Genomic DNA, 22,746 nt, shown 5'->3' on the forward strand with positions numbered 1-22,746 from the left:
AATGAAAACTGAAAGTTAGAGGCATATCTATCCTAGGTTTTCACCAAGCAGGCAAGAAGAGAAAAGCCATCTGATGCAGATACCAAGTGAACAAGACTTTAAGAGCATTATATGGACAAACAGGACGGAAACAAACAAGCTGGCAGGTAGAGATCTGGGGCAGAGAGAGGAAGGAGAAATTACAATGTCTGTTGTTCGTTTTTTTGTTGTTGTTGTTTCCTTTCAAACAAACAAATATAAAAACAATCACACAAAGCCTTACAATGACAACTAGGTCAAACACTCAAACATGGGAAACACTAGAAATGAGACCAAACAGAATGAAGAGTGCCCAGAAAAATACAATCTTACCTTAAACAAACAGTGGCAAACATATTCATACACTGTGTGTTTCAATGTGTAAATAAGTGACTCAATTCTTTCGTCAGTATTGCTTGAATCCTAAAAATAAAGTTTTGATTTCTAAAATTTACATGGAAGTAAAAAAATATTTTTATTACCAAGTGAATTTCAGTCGGAATGACTCTGTGACACTCATCATTTCTAAAAACATATATTGAGCTCACTTGCAGCTACCATTGAGCACATGACAAACTATGAAGTTCATGCTGAGGTATAAAGTAGTATATAATTTGGCCTTGAATACTTTGACTGTGAACGTTATTCTACATTATACCTAAAGTAAACATAGAGAGAAAGAGATAACATTTTTTTTTACTTAATTTATTAATATCCTTAATGTTTCATGGTTTTCACTTCCTAAAAAACTGCTTTTGTACTGAATTTTTAAACAAGTAAACAATTTCTAAACAAGTATGTTGATATTAAATGTATTAACTAGACTTCCAGCCAATATTTGGCTCAAATGAACTAAGCAGTGTAGAAAATAGTATATATAATCTCTCCATAAAAACTTACAGACTAAAGGACCAAATGTAACAGGAGGAAACTAAAAGAAAGACAGGATAAAAGAAAGAATAAGCAAAGAAAAAAAGAAAGAAAAGGGGCAATGGTGTTACAGGTACTATGAGGTTTATCTGAAACAAGTTCCTTTCTATCTTGCTGAAGTTGGAAAAGATGGACTTTTATAAAGTCCTTATAAAAAGAAGGGGAGTGTGGATTCACAAGTTGCTTTGACTAACATCTTCCCAATGTCTAACAGATTGTATGGGAAAATGCAGAAGTGGACAGAGGCGAAAAAAAAAGGAAGAAAGCAGAGATGGATGTGACTGACAAAGACATAAGCTGAGCTTTAAAAAGGTTAATATAATGAGCAAGAAAGAAAGAAATTACAAAAATGTGTGAAAGAAAGAAGTTAGAAATTTCATGTTAGGGCAAAGTATAGGTGAAGAACTTTAATGAAGGCAAGAGTGCATCATTGGTAGTAGTCGTAAAGTTAAAGTAAAGTTATAAGTAGAGATATCACAGTAAAGGGGAATCCAAAAGTGACATGATAAAAAGCAAGTAAATGCATTTTTCAAGTGGAAAGAAAGAGGAGATGAACACTGGAGATGCTAAATTAAAAAAATAGCACATCATTAATCAGTGTGCTTTTTTAGGTCTAAGGATTGAGGTGACAAGGGATAAATCCACAATTCAAAACTTTAGTAAGAAAAATGCAATGGCCATAACAAGAATGAAATGTAAAAATGACATTTTCAGCCAGACATATGCTTAAAAACTATATAAAAACACACAAAGTTTTGATCTTTCTTCAAATAACTTGACTATGTAGAACTATAGATATTTTCTTATTCTACCCCTCATCAATAGAACTAGCTTTATTTGGATATTAGCTCACTACTGAAAGCTTTATTTAAATGAAGTTATAATCAATTCCTAATTCACCTTAGACAAAGAGCAAGACTGAAATTAAAAATAAGAGCTTGTCCTCAGAAGGCTCGGCAATTTTACAATTCATATGTAATATAAATTAAATTAAAAATCATAAAAATTATAAACATAAAAGAATTAATGTGCATATATTCTGAATATGTAGGGCACAACAGTTCAGCATCTCTACTTTTATATGTTATTCTTTAAAACTGTCCAACTAAACAATTCTAAAAATCAAAGCGGATCGATTCACCTGCAGCACACAAAGCTTTAGGAAAAGAGAAAATACCTGTTCACTTTGCAGCGCTCTTTGGAAAAGCCGCAGGAAAGCCGCCAAACTAAAACGGTACATATTATTGATTTTGGACAAGTCAGAGATAATAAAATACATCTTGCTAGCACTCTCAGCTAAAGGGAGATACGCATTCCTCTCCTGTGGATGAAAGAAATACAGGTATACATAAAAAAAACCAGTACATTACTGCCATCTTCTGGATATTACATACACATTTATTCGTGCTGTTGAAACATCCGTATGACTCCCACTGCTTGAGAAAACAGAATACTTTCTGACTTTTCAAGCTGAGGTGCACGCACTCAAGACTTCCACACCGTCTCTAGCTTTTAAACATGGCAGAAAACATTTCTGTAAGCAGTTCTTTCAGTTGTGAAGAATATCTTGGAAATTAATTCTAAGGGCGCAGAGGTCTCCACCCACCAAAGAGCCCTTCCCACCACTTAAATTCAAAACAGAACACATAGGAGAAAAACTTGTAGCGTGTTACAAAAAACAGCATGCCAGATGAGCGGCACCTCCAATTAACAAAATTTTTGCAGTACTGAGAGATTAATTGAAAGTCAGTCACATCTGCAGTAGCCAGTGGCAAAAAATAGAAACAAAATAAAAATCCAGTGATAGCCAGTGGGCCCTTGGGAAAAATTGCTTTAATTCCAACTGGCAGACTTTAAATTGTGCAGATATTCACTACGTGTAAAACAAAGGAATTTAAGTAGTGAAAATGCTTTCTGCACTTGTGTATTTCTTACTTCATAAGATGAATTTAGTGTGGTACTGATTTTATTCTCCTATGTGTAATCTATATATGCACAAGATTACTATTTTTAGCAGAGAAAAAAAGCAACAGAAAGATTATAATTTTTTTTCTACCTGATCAAGGGAACTCTGAAGTCTGTGAGATTCAGCAAGTGATTCCTGGATGAGTGCACTACTTGCTTTAGTCTGATTCAAAGATTCAATCAGATCTTTATTTTCTAGTATATTGCCTTGTGTTGTTGCAAGTGTCTGTAAACAAAAAAGTCACCTATGTTACACACACATAAAATAAAAAAACCTGTAAAGCCTGTAAAGTCACCATTTTGAAAGCTGACATATATATTTCTGAAGCACTGAATGCACTATGGGTACAGGTGGTTTACTCCAAAAACTGACATGTTTTACTAATGAAGGATAGAAAATAAAACCCACGCCAAACTCTCAAAATCCAGATTGCCAAATTCAGCACACAAGAGTAAGCTTTTGAGAACTGCTATGATCAGATTCTTACGCACCAACATCCCTGCAGTAAATACAAATCAGAAATGTTTATTTCTATTTAACTACCAATTTGACCTGAAATTGGCTACTTGCAATTACTTGCTGTACTCAAATTCTTTCTCTCTCAAGGAAAAAAAAAAAAAAAAAAACAAAAAAAAACAGAACTATCCATACAATTTTGTCCTTATTTCAAACTGAGAGATGAATATTCATGATTACAACATTTTCAGTTTTGTAATCAAAAATCGTTTCAAAATCCTTGTAATTGCCCCTCCTCTTTCCTGAGTTCTCCTGCACAAACACTTGCATATCTAATAAGAACAGGGAAAATTAATGATTCCTTGTCATTTAAGTGTTTTGGTTTTGGATTTTATTTTTTACGTAGTTTTCAGTAGATACACTTCAGAACAATTTCTTTGTCCGACAACAAAAAAAAATTGACTTCTTGTCAGTTACATTTCATTGTCAGGCTTCAATTGAAAGGGAAACTAAATGGGTTTGATACACAATAGACAGTTAAACTTTTATCTTTTTTTTTCCCTGAAAGTATCCAACAAATATAAATGCAACTATATTAATTCTCTAGGCCATGAAAAAATCTTAATATGCAAGATTTGCAAGGACAGACGAGGGGGAAAAAAAAAGATCCATGATCTTTCCTTACCTTATTACAATGCACAACCAATATTTTAAAATTAAAATGATTATTATACTGTAAATAATCATTTTGCTTTTTCAAGCATTTGTCTCAGTCATGAACAAATAATCCAGTAACAATGCCTCAAAGGTTCAGATCTGCTCAACTAAAGGAAGACTGTATACTGTATTTTTAGTCAAAAACAGTATTTACCAAAATGTGATAGTGTTTTGTGCAGCTGGTTTGCAGGTCTTACATACTGGCAAGTCTCAGAAGCCACACCAGTACTTCCTGTGACAGCACATCAGGATGCTTGGATGTAGAGATTCATTTAGTTATCTAGCTGAAGAGTAGGACAAGACTGTTTGTTTTGTCATGGTGTTTGATTTCACAACGAGAAATCATAGAATAAGCTGTGAGATGCCTCTACCCCAAGGTTTTGGGAAGAAAACTATTACAGTACTTCAGATAAGAATTTTGATGTTGCTTTAGCATTAATGTGAATTTAGCTCGACAACCTCAGCCACTGATTTCTTTGCAAAAATCAATATAGTGCCAGTCAGTTTCTACTGAGCTTTAGGTTACTCCCTTCAGCATCAAAGAATATTTTCATTTCAGTGCTATCAGGAATGCCAAAGCTGAAACTAGCCCTGGTGTTAATACTTCGACGCTTTTTATTGCAAACTCCTTAAGCTTCTATTACTTCCTGAAATTTGGCAACCTTTGTCAATGTTTAATGTATTGAAATATTACAATTTCATGACCAACATACATAATTATCATATTTTCTCTCCCAGGTAGATAATGCTTTTACATTATCAAATCAAAAATTCGGAGGGATCTTTATTCCAATACTTTCACCTTCTTCATTTAAACATATAAAAATGTCAAAACTATCTTATCATTCAAGCAGATACAGCAGGTAACTTTATTTTACCTCCAAAAGAGATTCCTCAAGCTTAGCTAATTGTATCTTCTTATCTTCTTCTTGTTGTAACAGCTTTGTCTTCTGCTCTTCCAAATCAGGCTTTTCATGCTGAATGGTTAAAGCCAAAAGCTAAGAAGAAAGGACATTATTTTATGTGGTAGGAAATATTCTAACATTTCATCATATACGTTAATAGCAATATAGCATAATATCTACACATCAATTGTATAGCAGTGTACAGTCTATACTTTTGAATGCAAACTTCCAAAAGTTTGAAAGAAAATAGAAACTTAGTGATTAATCTCTTGTTAAGTCAGTGAAATAGTTTCAGTTTTCTTTATTGGGCTTACTACTTGATCCCAAAACATATAAAAACAAGATTCTAAACTTTCAATTTAGTATCAGCATTCATTTTACCACTTCTGTTTGTGTGCTAGAAAATATCTCCATGAGGTCAGGCGCTGGAATGGGCTGCCCAGGGAGGTGGTTGAGTCACTGTCCCTGGAGGTGTTCAAGAAACATTTAGATATAGCATTGAGAGACATGGTTTAGTGGGGTTATTGGTGGTAGGTGGATGGTTGGACTGGATGATCTTGTAGGTCTTTTCCAACCTAGCTAATTCTGTGATTCTATGACCATTAACACAAAGTGCACCATGCAGCTTCTGCCAGAAGCTGCAGGTATCTATGAACATTTATTATATACCTATGTAAACACATACGTATTGTTCTTATTGCCCACCTGGCCTTTTAAGCCACTTCCTGTTGTGGTAAAGTTGACTTCCATAACAATAGAAGAAGCATCAGGCGGGATGAAGGGATTTGGGTTCCTTGTTGATAGAAAAAGACGGAACTCTTCATTATAATCTACCATTTTTTCACCTATTTGTATAGCGTAGCGAGGTCCTGTAAATTATAAATACTTACTATTTACAGATAATTATGGAATGTTCACAGAGTAAACATAGCTATTTATGTTATTCATTATGACCAATACATTAAAAGATACCTTATGAACAATTTATTAATGAATTAAATAAAGAATAATAAATAAAAACGTATGGAACATAACCTATTCTGCATTGTTAAGACAGAAAAAGGGAGTTGTGTAGCATAGCGTGTGAAAGTTAAATGGTGAAAATATTTAATTGACCAGGTTCATTTAATTATTATTACCCAATACAAAAAGCATAAATGGTAAAAAATGTACTTGATGTAAAAGTCCTACAAATGAATATTTGAAATCTTCTAACAATGACAGGAAACAAAACCTCACAGAAGACACACTGGATAATTCCACTTTTGTCTAAGAATCCTGTCATAATTTAAACATATTTACTTTCCTACACAGGTATACCACTCTATAAAATCACTTCAGCCATAAACACGTACTGGCTAAATAAGAAGGTTCAATATTTTCTGAATGTGATATCAAAGCATTAGACTTTCTCTCAATCAGTTACATTTGTTTTACAAGTTTGACGTTGCTGTACAATCGTAATTCCATTAAAATATTATTTTCTGTGATATTATTAAGGAGAAAGAGTATAAAACTACAGATCCTTGAATATCTACCTATTAGACGAAAAGAGAAATATTCAATTAAGAAATATCTGACAATTTTGTCTTACTGTAAATGCACTGCATTTAATCACAGGAGGAAATAAACAATTTAATTCCAGCTGTCACAGTTTCAATCTATATTTGTACTGATACTGTAGTGAAGACCACCACATATGATATTCCGTTCGTAACTTGTCACCCTGCCCGCAAGGACTACTTTCTGTCCCCGGTCACCTCGTCGCATTTACACATCAATATGATGAGCGGCAAAATGGCGTTTATTGTTAAAAGCTACAAAACTATATAGTATATCTTATCTTTTACTAGACTGTTCCAGAAGCTCACGCGGGCCCCTGGCCAATCATATTGAATATCCCGCTCTGGCCACTCTCTTCCGAAAGGCCATACACAGAGTTGTTATACACCTTGTTATGAAAACAAAGAAGGACAGCCTCTCCTTCTTACGACACGGGTTCAAGTGAAGTAGGTGAACCAATAGCAAGCATATGAGGAAGGACCTTCAGCGTTACAGCCCGAGTACTCAGTAACATGCCTACTACATGATGCTTGTTTTACATTTCTCAATATGCTTCTCACAGAATTAGACCATATATATAGCCTCTCACCACTCTCCTTCTATAGACTTCCATTCTAGCCTTGTCAGAAAAGACTCTAATAGGCATGACTAGAGATAGATTTTTGCCTCCTGATAATAAAAAAGAAGGAAGAACCGAATCATAACATGAAAAGTTTCAAAATGAAAATTTCTTTTCCGGAGAATTTTCTGTAGTGGCACAGTTAGGTGCTTCTCTGTTCTTAGCAGTAGGAATAAAAGATCAGGAATGCTCTAAGTATAAATCTCCTGCTAAAAACACTGGTACAGATGAAAATCACATATCAATTTTGCTTCTGTGCCAAGGATCAAAATAAATTGTAGGCTTATGTTGTAAAAATGTCAAGTTGAAAATCGAATCCGTACAAAGACAAAGTTACCATAGCATATAAATTCACATTTTTCCTAAATTCGTCTCATTCCGTGCAGTGAAAAGATGTACAGTCATCACAAGCAAAATGATGCAGACAAGTCACTACCATTTCCACATTTTGACAAACAGGACAGTCAAGTGACAGAAGTGACTCAAAAAGCAACCATTTCTCTCTTTTCAGAAAGAACTCCCTAGTTTGGATTTGCACAGACCTAGCAAAATCACGTGTTTGAAATTACCACCAGAAATTATCCTGAATTTAAATTGTACAAGAGTTAATATAAACACTTCATTCTAATTCCAGATGAAAAAACCTTTAAATATTTCTCAGTATTTTTCAGCTTAGCAAACAAGAGCATACCTCCAACATATTTCACATGCAAGCCGCAGATAATGTTAGCAGCACATTAAAGAGGAAAAAAAACATGCAATGTGCAGGGTTTAAAAAAAAATAATCAGGTTTTATAAGATCTATATGGGTCTAGCTTTCAAAAGCTTTGAACAAGCATTTTTAAAGACCTTAGTCATTTACCTTGGACAATAAGATCTTTTCTTAGCAGTGGATAAAGTACAGCCTCCATTCCATCCATTTCCTGTATAATAAGAGTTTTCCCAAACCTCACTGCCAACTCAAGAGTCATCAGGAAATTGCTGTCCTGGGCAAACGAAATCAAATTCCTTTGAGTAATGTTATTTTTAATGCTTTGATGATAGTGTTAAGCACTGAACATTTTATAAATGCTTCTAAATCACTTTAGGAATGAATAGAAGGCACTATACCAGGAATGTGAATTTAAGGATCAATAGTAGAGTTATACAATTGTACTACAAGCACCATATGGTAGCCACAAGTATATCATTTAAATAAGTTTTCTAGTAAAGGAACAATTCAGCTACTGACATACAATCAAGCTATTCAACATGCCTAGCTACCGCAGACCTACTATAGGTCTTGTGTCATGTCTGTCAGATGTATCTGGATGTCCTGCCTAGTTAGAGCTATGTCTCCAAACTGAATCAAGACTTTAAGCCAGGATTCACATTCATCTTAAGATATCTAGTCATAGGATTTTGTCTGCAGGTGTCTAAACACACACTTGGTTTTTAAGATTCCATTCCATCTCCAGTCACTGGCGACCCAAAACAATGCAGAATCCTAAAGGTAATAAAGCCAATCTGATAGCAGGTTAAGTATTCAGTTGCTATTATAGTACCATTTGAAAGCATCAAAAATGCCTGCACGTGGCTGGCAGGGATCTCTGTAAGACCTACCATTCTTTTGAAGCAACACCCAGAGGCCAGGTGGGATACAACAAAAGACTTTTGACAAGCCTGCCAACATTTGTGCAAATAAACAAGCCTATCCACCCACATAAACTGACACGGTGTCTTAATCTCAAACTGAAATTCAACCTAGTATTTCCAGTGTAGAGAATACAACATAAAAATCCTAGGGAAGAAGTGTATATGTACTCCTGAAATCCAATGAAGAGCAAGAATACAAAAAAGAAATCCTCTATTTTTTAAAACCTTTTACCATCTCCCTCCTTCTTAGCAGGGAATACTGATATTCTTGGAGAGGGCAGCACAAAGAGAAAAGCTTCTAGAAGTAATATTACAATAATGCTGACTCTCAATTTCAAGTACTCTGATTATTCTCCCTATGTAAAGAAATTATCAGTACCGAGTAAGAATCGCAGTTATGTAGATTTCTATAAGAAATTACATGTTTCACGAAATATGACCTCTTTTTTGTTGACAGTCATCACAATCCTTAATAAACTTCTCTCTAAAGTCTGGAACTGAGTGTTCTCAAGCAGAAGAAAACTATAAGATCAGGAGTAAATACCGAACCTGCTGGTTAACAACTTCCAAACGTGAATCCCTCAAATGTGTCTTCAGCCATTCTGTAGCCCGGAAAGAAGGGTCGATCAAAAATGGGCAAACTTTACTCTAGGAAAAAAAAATCAGAACATCTGATTTAAGAATTGAATGGGTAAAAAAAAAAAGAATACTGCACATCAAATTAAGTCCTCTTTTATTTCTCTACAATGACGTTAAGAGTATTTTGCTATAGCTTTCACTAACAAAGTATTTACAGAAATAATAACCTAATAATGTTATCTTTATTTTTTAACAGTTTGTCTTGTGGATGACACAACTAAAATACCATATTCAATACCAGTTTTAAAAGGATGCCGAATAAAACATGTACAAGAAAATGATTTGAGCTGAGGAATGACTTGATAAAAGCTCCTTATACACAGTTAGACACATTTAACTAAAAAAAAAAAAGGAAAATAAAATTTAGTTACAATATACAAGTACATTTGAGAGTACAAAATCATATTTGTTGAAGAACTTCGTAATCAAAGTGAGAAAGGAATAGCTAGATCATTTATCAAGATGATAAAGTGGAATTAAATTGGAGAATAGGCTGTAACTGGTTTCTGAGAATCATCCAAGCAAACTACGTGTGGCAAATGTAAATTCTCCTAAATGGCATTGCACCTTTACTTTCTAGCAGATCTAGTAACTACATTAAAACTACAGTATTATATGAGTGCACAATTGCATAATATGCATTTATTGTCACATATTCACATGCAATTATGTTATAATAATGAATCATGAATATAAACATATTAATATGTGGGCTGCTCTGAAAGTAATGCCTTCTATTTTCTTACGTTGGCCCACAACGTAAGGTGGCAGATGTTGGTGGCATGGCAGTAGAGGCTGAACCTTCCCAACAGTATACCATTTCGTTTTGTTGCTGTGCGACAGACGGTAGCAGAGAGGTAGCAAGACAAAATGGCGTCTGACATGGAAGTGAATATGAAGCAAACGTGTGGAACTGAATTCCTCCAATGGAATGGGAATGGTTCACCTCCACTGGTGCAGATTTTTACAAACATGGCATACAGGCTCTTGCTCATTGCCAGCAAAAATGCACAGCTCATGGTGGTGACTGCTGAAAACTAGTGCTTTGTAGCTGAGAATTTGCTCTATCAAATCGTGTTATTGTGCTTTTTGCATCTGTTGTAGTTTCCGTGGAAATAAATACAAGGAATTACTTTCACAGTGACCTACATATAATTTATTGTAATTCTTTTCTCAGGTACTAGCTACTGGTCTTAAGTGAACGGCATTTATATCCTATCACACAGCTAACCTGATGAATACTTAAGGATTTCATATCTGGATATTTTGAACAACATTTGCATACATCCTTTCCTGTTTTCAAAACAAAGGAAGTATTAGAACATGCCAAATGCACATTCATAGAATATAACCTTCCACTTATATTATTGTTAATGATTACTAACAGACTGATAGAAGGCTTCATGTCTTTGACATCTGAAAGAAAACTGTAATACAGAAGAAGCATGTCCTTCAACTGCTTCTTTTTTTCCTTTTAAGTATCTAGAAATACATAAAAATTTGTTTCTATCTTTCTGTTTGCATGCTTTATGGTGCTAATAAAATTATGAAAATTAAATTGTTCAAAATTCCAGAAAGATCTCGTGTTACTGAAATATGCAGAAGCTGAAACACTTCCAAGATTCAAAAATAAATTTACCTGCAAGATAACAAGAGCATTTTCTATTGAAAGGTCATCCGAAGGTAAGCCTTCACTCTTCCAAACTAACTCCTCACTTTCTGTACACAGGAACCGCCGTAAATCAAACTCTGATAAAATAAAGATTGTACATCTCTGTTAATATTTATAGTCTGTGCATTTTAAAGTCTTCACCACTTTGTATATAGTGAAGATTCTGACTTAATGGAGTGCAAGTCTGTAGATTTCCCTTATTTTATTTCTTACATAATGCTACTATCTAGCTGATGTTATAAAAAACGGCGTTGTTAACACAGACAGATAAAACTGCTTACTGAAAAAACAAAGGCATTCAGAACCCATAGGCAAGTTTCCAACAGTTAATGTGAATCCATGCAAATTTTACTTTTTAAGCAAGGACTATGGAGTTAAATATTAAAAAAAAAATGTATTTATAATCTTAAGATTTAACAGAATAACCCCAATAAATAGTCCATCTGCATATAAAACTACGTATTGAATAAGAATGAATACTGTCACTTTTCATTTGGGAACAGCAAGACTTCCTTGATCAAGCCTAATTACACACACATACGCAACACACACAGAAATTACTTTCAAGGCCTGCTGATTTGGTCCATTCATCCAGTCTCATTTTCCTCTGATCCTCTGGAGCAGCAGAAAGATAGGTAATAAATGCAGCTGCTAACTGAGCTCTTTTAGGCAACGTGGCCAGTTCATCTCTTATCTCCGACACCTTTAAAAAAAGAAGAGTACAGAATGTATAGGTGTATTACATACAAAAAAAAAAAAACTATGGTAATATTTCTCATAAGTTATTAAATAGTCTGAATTAAATTTGGCTGCCATTAAGAATACAACTGAGACAGCCGCTCTCCTTGCATTTCACATACCTATATGTAGCTCACAGCAAAACATATCTGAAAATGTGGAAAAAGTTCTTTTTAGCTTTGAGCTACAGCATGGACAGATGTTTCTGAAAATTTGGCTCCTAAAAAAACTGAATCTGATGAACACTTCAGTTTGTCAATTACAAGCTACTGGATAAATCATATTCATTTAAGACAAAAAAAAATATGCTCTTACAGTATCAGCTAGTCAATGTCACAATATAGATTCTGATACCAAATAGTGTAGGTATTTATTATACTCAGAAATGTGATTCACTGAAGTCACACAAAATAAAATACATTTAATACATATCTTTGAACAATCTACCTGCACCTTGAAAGTACTGCCACATTTTTATTTAATCAAACTGATATTAAAAAAAAACCTGACATACTTACAAAAGCAACATTTTACTACTTCCTCTTTACTTTAAAGAGAGATGCATAAAGCTTTTTCACCCCTAAATTAAAAACTATCCTCAAAAGACTGAGTTCCTGGTTAATGTATCTGCTAGTTTGCTGAGTATGCTAAAATATGTATCCCATACCATTAACAGCAGAGTAACTTTCTAAAGAGAGGGGTAACATACCAGAGTGAAGAACCACGAAGAGTCATTCTTAGAGGTCTTTACACTAACGTACAAATCTGCCCAGCCCTACTATTGTAGATTGAGTACCAGAAAAGCTACTTGCAAAGGAAAATCTTCCATTTATTTCCATTATACCCAACCCTAACTTTAGAATCACAGAATATCCTGAGTTGGAAGAGACTTATAAGGATATTCGAGTCCAACTCCTGGCTCCACACAGGACCACCCAAAATTCGCACCATATGTCTGAGAGCCTTCTCCAGATGCTTCTTAAACTCTGGCAAGCACAGTGCCATGACCACTTCCTCACTGAGCCTGTTCCTGTGACTGACCACCCTCTTGGTGAAGAATGTTTTCATGATGCTCACTTTTTGTACTGTGGCACCCAAAACTGCACACAGTACTCAAGGTGAGGCTGCACCAGTGCACTGTAGAGCAGGACAGATGCTTCCTTTGACCAGCTGGCAATGCTGTGCTTGATGCGCCTCAGTTTAAAAATTTGAGTTCTTCACAACGTAGGCATTTAACCTGAGCTAATTGTTTCTTCTTCTAATGTCAGTGAAAAAGACAGGAATCCATCTTACAGCAGGAGGATTTATCCCAAGGTACCAAAGAAAGCTAGGTAACACTTTCTGGAGCAGGAAGCTACTTTCAGCTTGTGTATATCTAGAAATTTTCCTTCTCTGCTTCAGACTGAAGAAAGACTAGTACATCCAAAGACTTGCCAGGTTCTCCCAAATCTAACACTCAAGCAAATAAGATAAAGCACCCTTCCCCACTTCAGAAGCATAAAAGCTTCAAAAACTTAAGCAAAGACTTCAAAATCAATCCAGAACTTTGGGTAGCTCTACATTTGCATTTGACAGAATCACTGAATTATAGGGGTTGGAAGGGATCTCTGGAGAGTCCAACCCACCTGCTATTGCCAAAATTAATGCCATAAAGAAGAGGTAATTTAAAACTGTTTAATGCTGTCCCAAAAATCAGTCCCTTTTGATTGTTTCTTAAGTTAGAGGGTCCAAGAAAAGTTCAGCCATTTACTGTATTATTCTGATTGAAAAAAGACAAAAAAAATTGTATGTTCTATATTAAATGCTTTTTTTTTTTTTTTTTAAACACATTCCATAGCTATGCAATACAGGTAAGATAACAGAAGGAAGAAAAAAGTTACTTCTGATGAGAAATCAAATAAATGTATATTTAACAGGCTGGCTCCTTATCTCATATTCTCAAAACAGTGCAAAAACTGACTTTTCAAAATATCAGTGATAAGAAGTATTTTATGAAAATTTTCACTAACCTGGGTGCTCCATCTCTTGTGTTCTCTATCAAGTTGACTAATCAGTACCTCTGCAGCTTTCAGTGTTTTCTGAGCTTTACTTAGTTCTGCTTCAAGTTTTGCTGCTTCTGTTGTTCTACTCTGAAACCTGTAAAACAATTATTGTTTATAATTGCTATCATGAACAACTAAAATCATAGACAGTTACTTCAAAGGTAGCTTAATTGACCGAAATTGTCATGTTTATTATTCATGAAGAACAGCCATTCTCTTTCATACCTTCTGCTTCTCATGACAGATGAGCCATTAACAAAATTAAGAAACACAAGTGAGACTGAAAAACAGATTAGCAATATACGCTATAATGTCTGAAAATCATTCCTCTCCCTATCTGTGCAGCATGAGTTCATTTTAGTGGTTGATGTTAGTTTTGCTCTGCACCTAGTCAAGCCAACAGCAGGTCCAACACCATGCTAAAAATTTGTAATTTTTTGGTAAATTTTATCTATAAAACCTTTAAAGAAGAATACTGCTAATTTATGGCTTAACTTTTAAATTTACAGTTCAATACACAGTATTCTATTTTGTGAATTACTGCAAGATAGGAATACGCCCCAAAAAACAAAGTTTAGATATTATTTTGTAATGTTTAATACCCATAAAATTTGAAGCCCTTACCTCTTGTCCTATCACTACACTCCCTGATACACAGTCTCTCCCCAGCTTTCTTGCAGGCCCTCTTTAAGTACCAGAAAGATTCTACAAGGCCTCCCTAGACCCTTTTCTTTTCTAGACTAGTAAGTCTAGCCCTAACAAGAGGCTGAAGTCTTCTTAGACTTATAACGTGAGATACACACTACTTTATTTTTGACATCTGCTGTCTTCTACAATGAAGGTTTCCAATTCAATAATTCATTAGTGAGAAGGTACTTGAAGGAGCATTTCATCTGATCAGTGAGATGAAAAGCATACTAATAGTACCAATTAACCACTACTGATTGTATAGATAGCATAATTATGGCTTCTTCTGATGTACAAGTCTCATAGTGCAGGGAGTTACGCTTGGTCACATTAATTTCATTAGTAATACTGTTTATCAATGTTTGTTTTTTTTTATATCTTGAAATAAACAAACCCAACATACTTATCTTTCAATTCTGATACTTTTTGACCAACAGAGTTCAGGAGATCTTCCAACTTCTGTTTTCTGCCTTCAGTTTTCTTGAGATTACTAAAAAATGTAACACTTATTTTAAGACTATGGATCCAAAGGAAAAAGAATAGTCACTATAACATAAAAATAATTTATATGGAGACAGTCCAGAGACGATTCTTTCTTGTGATCTGTATCAGCAAAAAATTCATTTTCACATTTAAAATTTTTTACTACTTTTCACCATGAACCTTTAAAAATGCAAAACAAATACATCACACTGAAGTGTATTCTTCAAGATCAAACAGAATTCTTCTAATATATTATTTTAAGATCTAGCAAAACAACCAGTGTAGATTCCTGAGATAATGGGCGGTCATAAGACTACTTTATATCATTGTGATTATAGGGAGAAACTGATAATGCTTGGTATATGCCTAAAAAAAGAGGAATCACGCTTCTTATATAATTGTATATAATTGCATGGGTTTATCACTGACAAAATACATTTTAAGCATATCTGTGATGTTCATTTGTCCTAGATACACTTCAGCAGAGACTGGTAACAGGTTATTAGCCGAAAGATATCTAAACCATAGCTTCCAGGAAAAAAAAATTACAATTCTTTTCTTACATACTGACACAGTTTTACATACAGACACGATTCTGCCTCAGCATGAGACAGAAATACTTAATAAAAAAAAATAATGAGCTACACTTTCTTATTTCTTTTGTTGTTAACAATCTTCAAGTTCTCTTAGTGTCCTCTGACATCACTAGAATTAAGCATGTTTATTTTATAACAGTGTCTAACTTACGCTTCCAAGACAGCCTTTTCTTTTTCCAAAGGTTGAATTCGTTCTAGGACATGGGAATACTGAACATTAGCATTTACCCAAGCAGCCAATGGAGCAGCTGCAGCACTGGCTCGTTTAGCATTCTAAAAAAAAAATTAGTAACAATTACAAGCAAGTCCTTGAAATATAATGTAGGTGAGATAAATATAGGATAAGTTAACTGCAACAGATTTGCCAGTTATCAAATTTGCCAATTAGCCAACTTCTCGATCAAAATGATCTTTTTATATTGTTACTAAGAGTTTATATTGTAGGTTACCAAAGAAAACAATGGGTTTACAACTACGAAGCTCCACAGGCATTATGAAGCTCTAAACGAATTTAAGAATCACAATGTGTTCCTTTCCAGACAATCTCAACTTTCCCTTTAAAACTAACAAACTAGCATCTAAGAATTCTCCTAGCTACTGCCAAATTAGGTCTCAAAGATCACTAGTGTATTTAATAATCATTAGTTCCCCCTTTTTTAATTACGTGTAACGTTGACTCGTATTATCATGTGGAGGTTTTTTATTGTTGGTTTTGTGTTGTTATTTTCTATTTATTTTATGTAACACCATCAAGAATTACTTTAGGATCAAAAGATGTTCTGTTTTTTGAAAGAAGTTCTTCAACACTCTCTCGTATTTCCTTTGGAATGTTACGGGCATCAAAGGTTGCAATGTCCTCCTTCACTCCTCTTTTGGCCAAGAAACTGTAAAAAAATTAAAGAAAATACAAATGTTAAAAGTTATTTCCTTATGAAACCAAAGAATTCTGCACACGTATCATTCCTGAAGTTAGCAGATAGTATTTCACATCATTAATTAAGGCCTTAAGATCAGATCTTAAATAAAATCCTCACCTCTTCATGCTCACCCATGATGTATCAAAAATCCCCATAAGCCGTAAAACTCCTTCTAGGATGTCTCTGATTATGTCAGGTGGCATCCGTAGTGACCGGATTTCTGACAGCGACTCTGGTTTTATATTTCCAACTGCTAATTTAGCTTCATTAACCAGTGGCTTAGAACATAAAAACATAATCAAAATAGATATGAGGATATTAGAAACTGAAAATTTGGTATTTTGGCTTTCATGTATCTTCTTCCATTCAGCATTAAACACTTTATTATCTAAACAGCCACTACTGATGTGCATTCATATGCACAAGTTACTAAAAAAATAATTACTTTAAGTGATCAGTGTATTTCCATGTAAAACAGTACATTACTATCTTGACATTCTCTAACTTTCCATTCAGCATTACAATTTACAAACCTCATGCAGATAATATTATCCATCATATTTGCTCCTTCACTTCTTAAAAGTTCTCTGTGATACGTGCATGTTTTAATAATTATGTTAATTGCTATTTACAGCTAGGCTTAAGGATATATATGTAATAAAGTTATGCAGAAGTAGAGGTCATAAAAGTTTTCTTTTTTCAGTAGCTAAACAAGTCCAGAAAGTCCTTCTCCTTACAAAGCAAAAAAACCAATGAGGATATGAAGTTAAAGAATTATTAAAGGTTGTGCACACCTTGCACATCTTGTATGTTTATCAAATACCACAGAAAAGGTGTTAACTTAAGCTTATAGTTCTACGTTACTTTCGAGGCAAGGATGATTCCTTGGTACCTACGATATTTAAAAGGTAAAAAAAAAAAAAAAATTGCTATACTTATTCTTCAGTAAAATTCTGAAATAGACAGGATGAAAAATACACTCTATAAAAGGAATGACTCAAGATATACCTCATCCCCCCAAGAAACGATGCTTAAGTGCCGTAAAGTATATCAAACGAAGCAGTATGCAATACTACCATTAGGATATATAGCTTTCAGAATTAAGCAATAACTGGAAATCATCTCTCATTAAACTATTTCCCTCCAGCTTATAGTACAAACTCTATTCCAGTTTCATCAAGGAGTACAGTAGTTGGTCTATAGAAGATACAAGTAATTCAAAAATATTCCATAAAGTCTGTAGAACTCAGCTGCAGACCATGACAGCACAGAAATAGCACTGGAGGTTGGATTTTATCTGAAAAGCCTTTCTGCAATTAAGATCAAACAGAATACAGATTGAATGTCCAAATGTTAACCTAAATCTGGGAAACAGAATTAACTGTTTTCTAACACAATAAGGCTTTAATATTTAAACAATATAAAGTAAAAATTAAGAAATAATAGGATAAACTCTATGAAAACATTTTGCATAGCAGAACTTCAGTAAGCCAAATCAGGCCAAAAAACATGATTTTTCCTTAGTAGCTTTTACCTGAACCTCCTTCAGTTCTTCCTCAATTTTTCTTTTTCTTTCTTCTATTTCTGCAGCCTCTTCTGCTATCCTTTGTTTTATTTTTTCCATTTCTGTTTTTTGTTCACTAGCACTCTGTAAAAAAGAATAGCTTTCTTATCAAATTCACACAGATTTTATTTTCAGGCGTTTTACCTCTTTTAGTCTTGTGTTAACACCAGGCACAAAAAAAAACTTCTGAAACTTTTCATACTGGAAGTTTTTTAAAATATATATATATAAGCATTAGTCTTAAGTTTATATTCATGTAATTAAATTATATGGCATAAGTATCTTTTGTCTCTTTCCCTTTGTTTGTTGTAACACAGACAAGATCAGTACCTGTTTTCTATGCTCATTATTAACTTTTCTGTCCTTGCCTGTTACTGATACTCCCTTCTGCATGAAGATGTCAGACCTCCTCTAAAAGGGTAAGACTGACAGCCTCTAACATACTTACTACACTTGAAAGCAATATCTCCCTACCTTTATCTTTTTGAAATGTGAGCTGCTCACATTTCTATTTCTGCCATGCCAGCACTGAAACTCACCTTTTCAATGATTCTAAAAGCAACAGTTGTTGTGTTAAAGCTGTATGGCTTTAATTTTTTTTTTCCTGGGTTTTTATTGCGCCTACCACAGAGGGGACATCTCGTAAGCACTTCAATACAACAATAAATACATAGCATATAAAATTGCAATAAGACAGACTCTATACTACCTGAAGTTAATGAAAAAAATGGGAACTATGAAAAACAGATTTTGTTTACAAAACAAATAATGGAGGATAAATGCAGAAAATAAACACATAATATTCTAGGCTCAATTCATCTAAAAGATCGAAGATAACAAAGCGCAGAGTTTATATTTTTATGTTTCCCAGTATACAACACATTATTATAACCAGCAATTGTTGAGCTGAGTCGAACCTGTAGCAAAAACAAAAGTATAAAAGCAGAGGAAATGTTAATAATCTTTTGAGTAATTAAGCTAAGCTGCAGTTCAGTGTGTCACTGAAATCCATAATAGTATGTCACTCAAATCTATAAAATATTAACTACATAAAACTAGCTTAGATATTTCATGCAAATGTATGAGCACTGTCTGAAATCTCTGAATAAGAAAACCTTAAAGTTCAGGTGTAGGTCAAAAGTCTTGTTCAGAAAGAAGATAAAAGGGGTCCATGCATTAACATCCTCTCTCTTACATAAATTGGAACATTTGAAGTGATATTAAAATGTTAGAGGGCACCTGCACTTTATGCTAATCTAAGTCAGAATTCTATCATAATTTTTCTGATATTCATAGACTCAACACGTTTCCTTTTTTGTTGATCTACTCTTTCCCCTTGTCCTACAATGTAATACATGTCGCATTGGTAGCAGTTAACTACTGGACAAAAGCAGGCACAGATTTAAAAGATGAATCAAGGGAAATGACACAAAAATTCTTTGAAGCCAGCAGTGAATATATCAAGCCAATTATAATTATTCAAATACAAATGCAGTAAGGAGATAGACACTAAAAAAAAAAAAAAAATTGCTAATACCAAGTTGGCTTATAAAAATGGAAAGTAATGCACCAGTGCACAGTAGCAGCACAGTGAACCAAATGGTTTGAAAAACATGCATCTACTTTAATGCATAGAGAAAATCTCTCTCAGAGATCTATGTTCTGCACAGTTATGTTATTTAACTGAGAAAATACTACTAAAGAAAATTACCTCTTCAAAAAACAGTCTACTTCTGTGCTGAAAGATGGATATTTCAGGGAGTGATAAACACTGAACAATCAATTTTATTTGAAGTCAACTTCAGAAGATTAAACACCATGAAATACGTATTTTTTAAGAGTCCACAAATTCCATTAATACGATTTGTAACCTAAAATCCTGCTACTTGTTAGTATTTTCTTCATATTGTTAAAAGTGTTGTAAAACCAGATCAATTTAGATTTATAACTTCTAGGAAAACCTACAGACTGATCTAAAGTAGTAAATGCTACTCTGGCACCAAAGTGGTACTGATCTCTCCCTAATCAGTTCAGACATGATTTAAGTTACCTAATCCTCTGTTCTGCGACAATTTTATTCAAGCCCCAAGACTCATGTGTTCCCTTAGGCAACTTCTTGTAAAGTCATCAGGTTTAGCACTCCCTGAAAACAACACAAAGCGCAGGCAGCCATGGAGGTTTTTTTTGTTGTTTTTTTTTTTTTCATTTTTGATATGATCACATACGGTACCTGCATAGACAGTGTAATTTCCTGAAGGGCAGCATCAGCCTCATCCTGCTTAGTTTTGAGCAAAATGCTTTGCTCCCCAGCTTTTTTGTTCAGCTCATCTACAAGGGCTTTAGCTTCGTTCAGCTTTGAAACGCCTGCCTAAAAAAGTTTGTAAGATGCAATTATTCAGCATGGAATTTTAAATAGATTTAGACTGGCTACAAACAGTACACACAGACTAACACTGATGCAGACTGATATTACTCATTTTTAACCTATTAAAATAAAATGCATATATTTCTTAGCTCTCCCCTGTCAATTTCAATTCAAAATTGAGAGTTGAAACCCCTTTATGTGTTGGTATAAGGTGCTTCACTACATCTAAAAGCTGAATGTGAAATCCTCATAATCCTTTTTCTATTTAATTCAAGAACATTTCAGTTAACTGATACTAATTCCGTGTAATTCTATTTAAAAGCAAATCAGCAAAAATTAAACAAATGGAAGCAAACTAGATTATCCTATTTGTACATATCTGTGCATTCTCTAAAGAAGCTGGATGAACATAAAACAAAGCCTCAATTATCGTTCCTACTTCTTTGTTCATGATGTCTAAGTTATTCATTTTATCAAGAAGACAGAACTATTTCAACACTTCCGAAAAACATACTAAAGACAAAATTAATGTTTTATCTAGGATACATATATCTAATTTTGTTGTAAACGTTTACTTTTCTTTACCCAGAGAGTTCAAGAAATGAGTGTTTGTCTCAAACAAATAAGAGCTACTACCTAAGTAAATAAGCAATTTCTGTCATTGCAAACTTAAATCCTTTGTAAATTGCTTAATACAGAGATGGAAAACTATTAACAGGATGAATAGAAAGAATACAGAATTTCAGGCAAAGAAGTAATTTGTTTCAGAGAGACGTTTTAAGAAAAAACACAGCATTGCAAGTGTGCTTTCAGAACAATAGCAGGAGTCACTGAGGAAAGGAGGTGAAAGTGAAAAGAGAAAAGGGGAAAAAATTAACCTACAGGGTCACACAGGTCTGTATGAAAAATACATTGGGAGGGGAAGGAGGCATTCACGGAAAGCCAGCATGCTTCAAAAATAAGCGTGGTACACATACAGAACAGGAATAAGCGACGTCTGTGAGACTAATTACACTAGATCTACAGTTACATTCAATGTGTGAAAAAGTCTGAAACATTAAGTGAGGCAAAACCATAAAAAAGGGAATTTTGACCAAAGCTACAGAAGTAACCATGAGGCTAAGGAGTCTGCAGCTTGTTAAACTATACAAGGATGCAAGAATCACACAAAACAGGAAGTTGCTGTATAAAGAAAATACTTTTATATAAACATACAATCAGAGGCAGGACATAAACTTATTAGAAAATGATGCTTAGTTTGCAACACAACTCCATCAGTAATGTAAAAAAAATTTTGCAAGTACTTTTTACTTTTACTAGAGGACATACCCATTCTGATCCATTACTGAGCTAAAATATTAATGAAAAAGAAGGTATCACCTTTAACCCTAAGGTTTTTAAACAGAGATGTACATTAAGCTTCATACTATTCCTGATCTGAACTCACGGCATTGGTATATGCAGACAGAGGATATCCTACACAGACATGTTAGCAGCTACAGCTCATAACAGAATCACAGAATCCTGAGAGCTGGAAGGGACCTTTAAAGGCCATCTGGTCCAACTCCCCTGCAGTGAACAGGGACACCACAGCTCCATCAGGTTGCCCAGGGCCTGATCCACCTCGCCGTGAAAGTCTCCAGGGACAGGGCATCAACCACATCTCTGGGCAACCTGCTCTAGTGCCTCATCACTCTCTGTAAAAGATTTTTGCCTTTTATCTAACCTAAATCTACCCCAAATCTACCCTCTTTGAGCTTGAAAGAATACGCAAGGCATTACCACGAGAGAACATTTTGAAAAGCTTTGTTAAAAATATTTTAAATACGTACCTGCAAGTGGTTCTGCCTTTTTATCAGCTCTGCTCTTTTACTGTTGTTAATTGAACTGTATACATTAAGGAACGTCATATACCTGCCAGGCGTTGCTCCATACATTTTACATGATTCATGGATTACCAGAAATGACTTCCAAAAATCTGAATCACCTATATAATAAAATTTATTACACAGATAATAAAATCATTTTAGAAAATCACTTAGAAAAAAGAAACCTCAAGCAAACAACTTATCATTTTATACTCGTGCCAGCACTGAGACTTCACAGTGATAATTAGACTGATATTTCAGAAGATGCTAAAAGTAGTATTACCAAGAGGGGTTTTGAACGGGTCTTCTAGATTTATCCTTATTTTGAAAACAGTTTCAGCTGAAGTTTTATTATAAACCCATATT

General features: G+C 34.2%; 1 protein-coding gene across 1 annotated transcript in view; it reads right to left on the bottom strand.

Moving 5' to 3' along the window:
* The window catches only part of DYNC2H1 (dynein cytoplasmic 2 heavy chain 1), a 150,893-nt gene that overhangs the window by 73,156 nt on the left and 54,991 nt on the right, over positions 1-22,746 (bottom strand). The window contains exons 54-70 of the mRNA XM_021380833.1: positions 22,345-22,499; positions 20,378-20,515; positions 18,118-18,231; positions 16,701-16,861; positions 16,427-16,550; positions 15,818-15,939; positions 14,991-15,077; positions 13,868-13,994; positions 11,682-11,823; positions 11,088-11,197; positions 9,359-9,457; positions 8,037-8,160; positions 5,698-5,861; positions 4,966-5,085; positions 3,005-3,139; positions 2,126-2,269; positions 352-441 (exon numbers count right to left, since the gene is read on the bottom strand). Coding sequence (XP_021236508.1) covers positions 352-441; positions 2,126-2,269; positions 3,005-3,139; positions 4,966-5,085; positions 5,698-5,861; positions 8,037-8,160; positions 9,359-9,457; positions 11,088-11,197; positions 11,682-11,823; positions 13,868-13,994; positions 14,991-15,077; positions 15,818-15,939; positions 16,427-16,550; positions 16,701-16,861; positions 18,118-18,231; positions 20,378-20,515; positions 22,345-22,499 — 2,156 coding nt within the window. The remainder of the gene's footprint in view (positions 1-351; positions 442-2,125; positions 2,270-3,004; positions 3,140-4,965; positions 5,086-5,697; positions 5,862-8,036; positions 8,161-9,358; positions 9,458-11,087; positions 11,198-11,681; positions 11,824-13,867; positions 13,995-14,990; positions 15,078-15,817; positions 15,940-16,426; positions 16,551-16,700; positions 16,862-18,117; positions 18,232-20,377; positions 20,516-22,344; positions 22,500-22,746) is intronic.

This window comes from Numida meleagris, chromosome 1 (genome assembly GCF_002078875.1).
Source record: "Numida meleagris isolate 19003 breed g44 Domestic line chromosome 1, NumMel1.0, whole genome shotgun sequence".
Classification (NCBI taxonomy): domain Eukaryota; kingdom Metazoa; phylum Chordata; class Aves; order Galliformes; family Numididae; genus Numida; species Numida meleagris.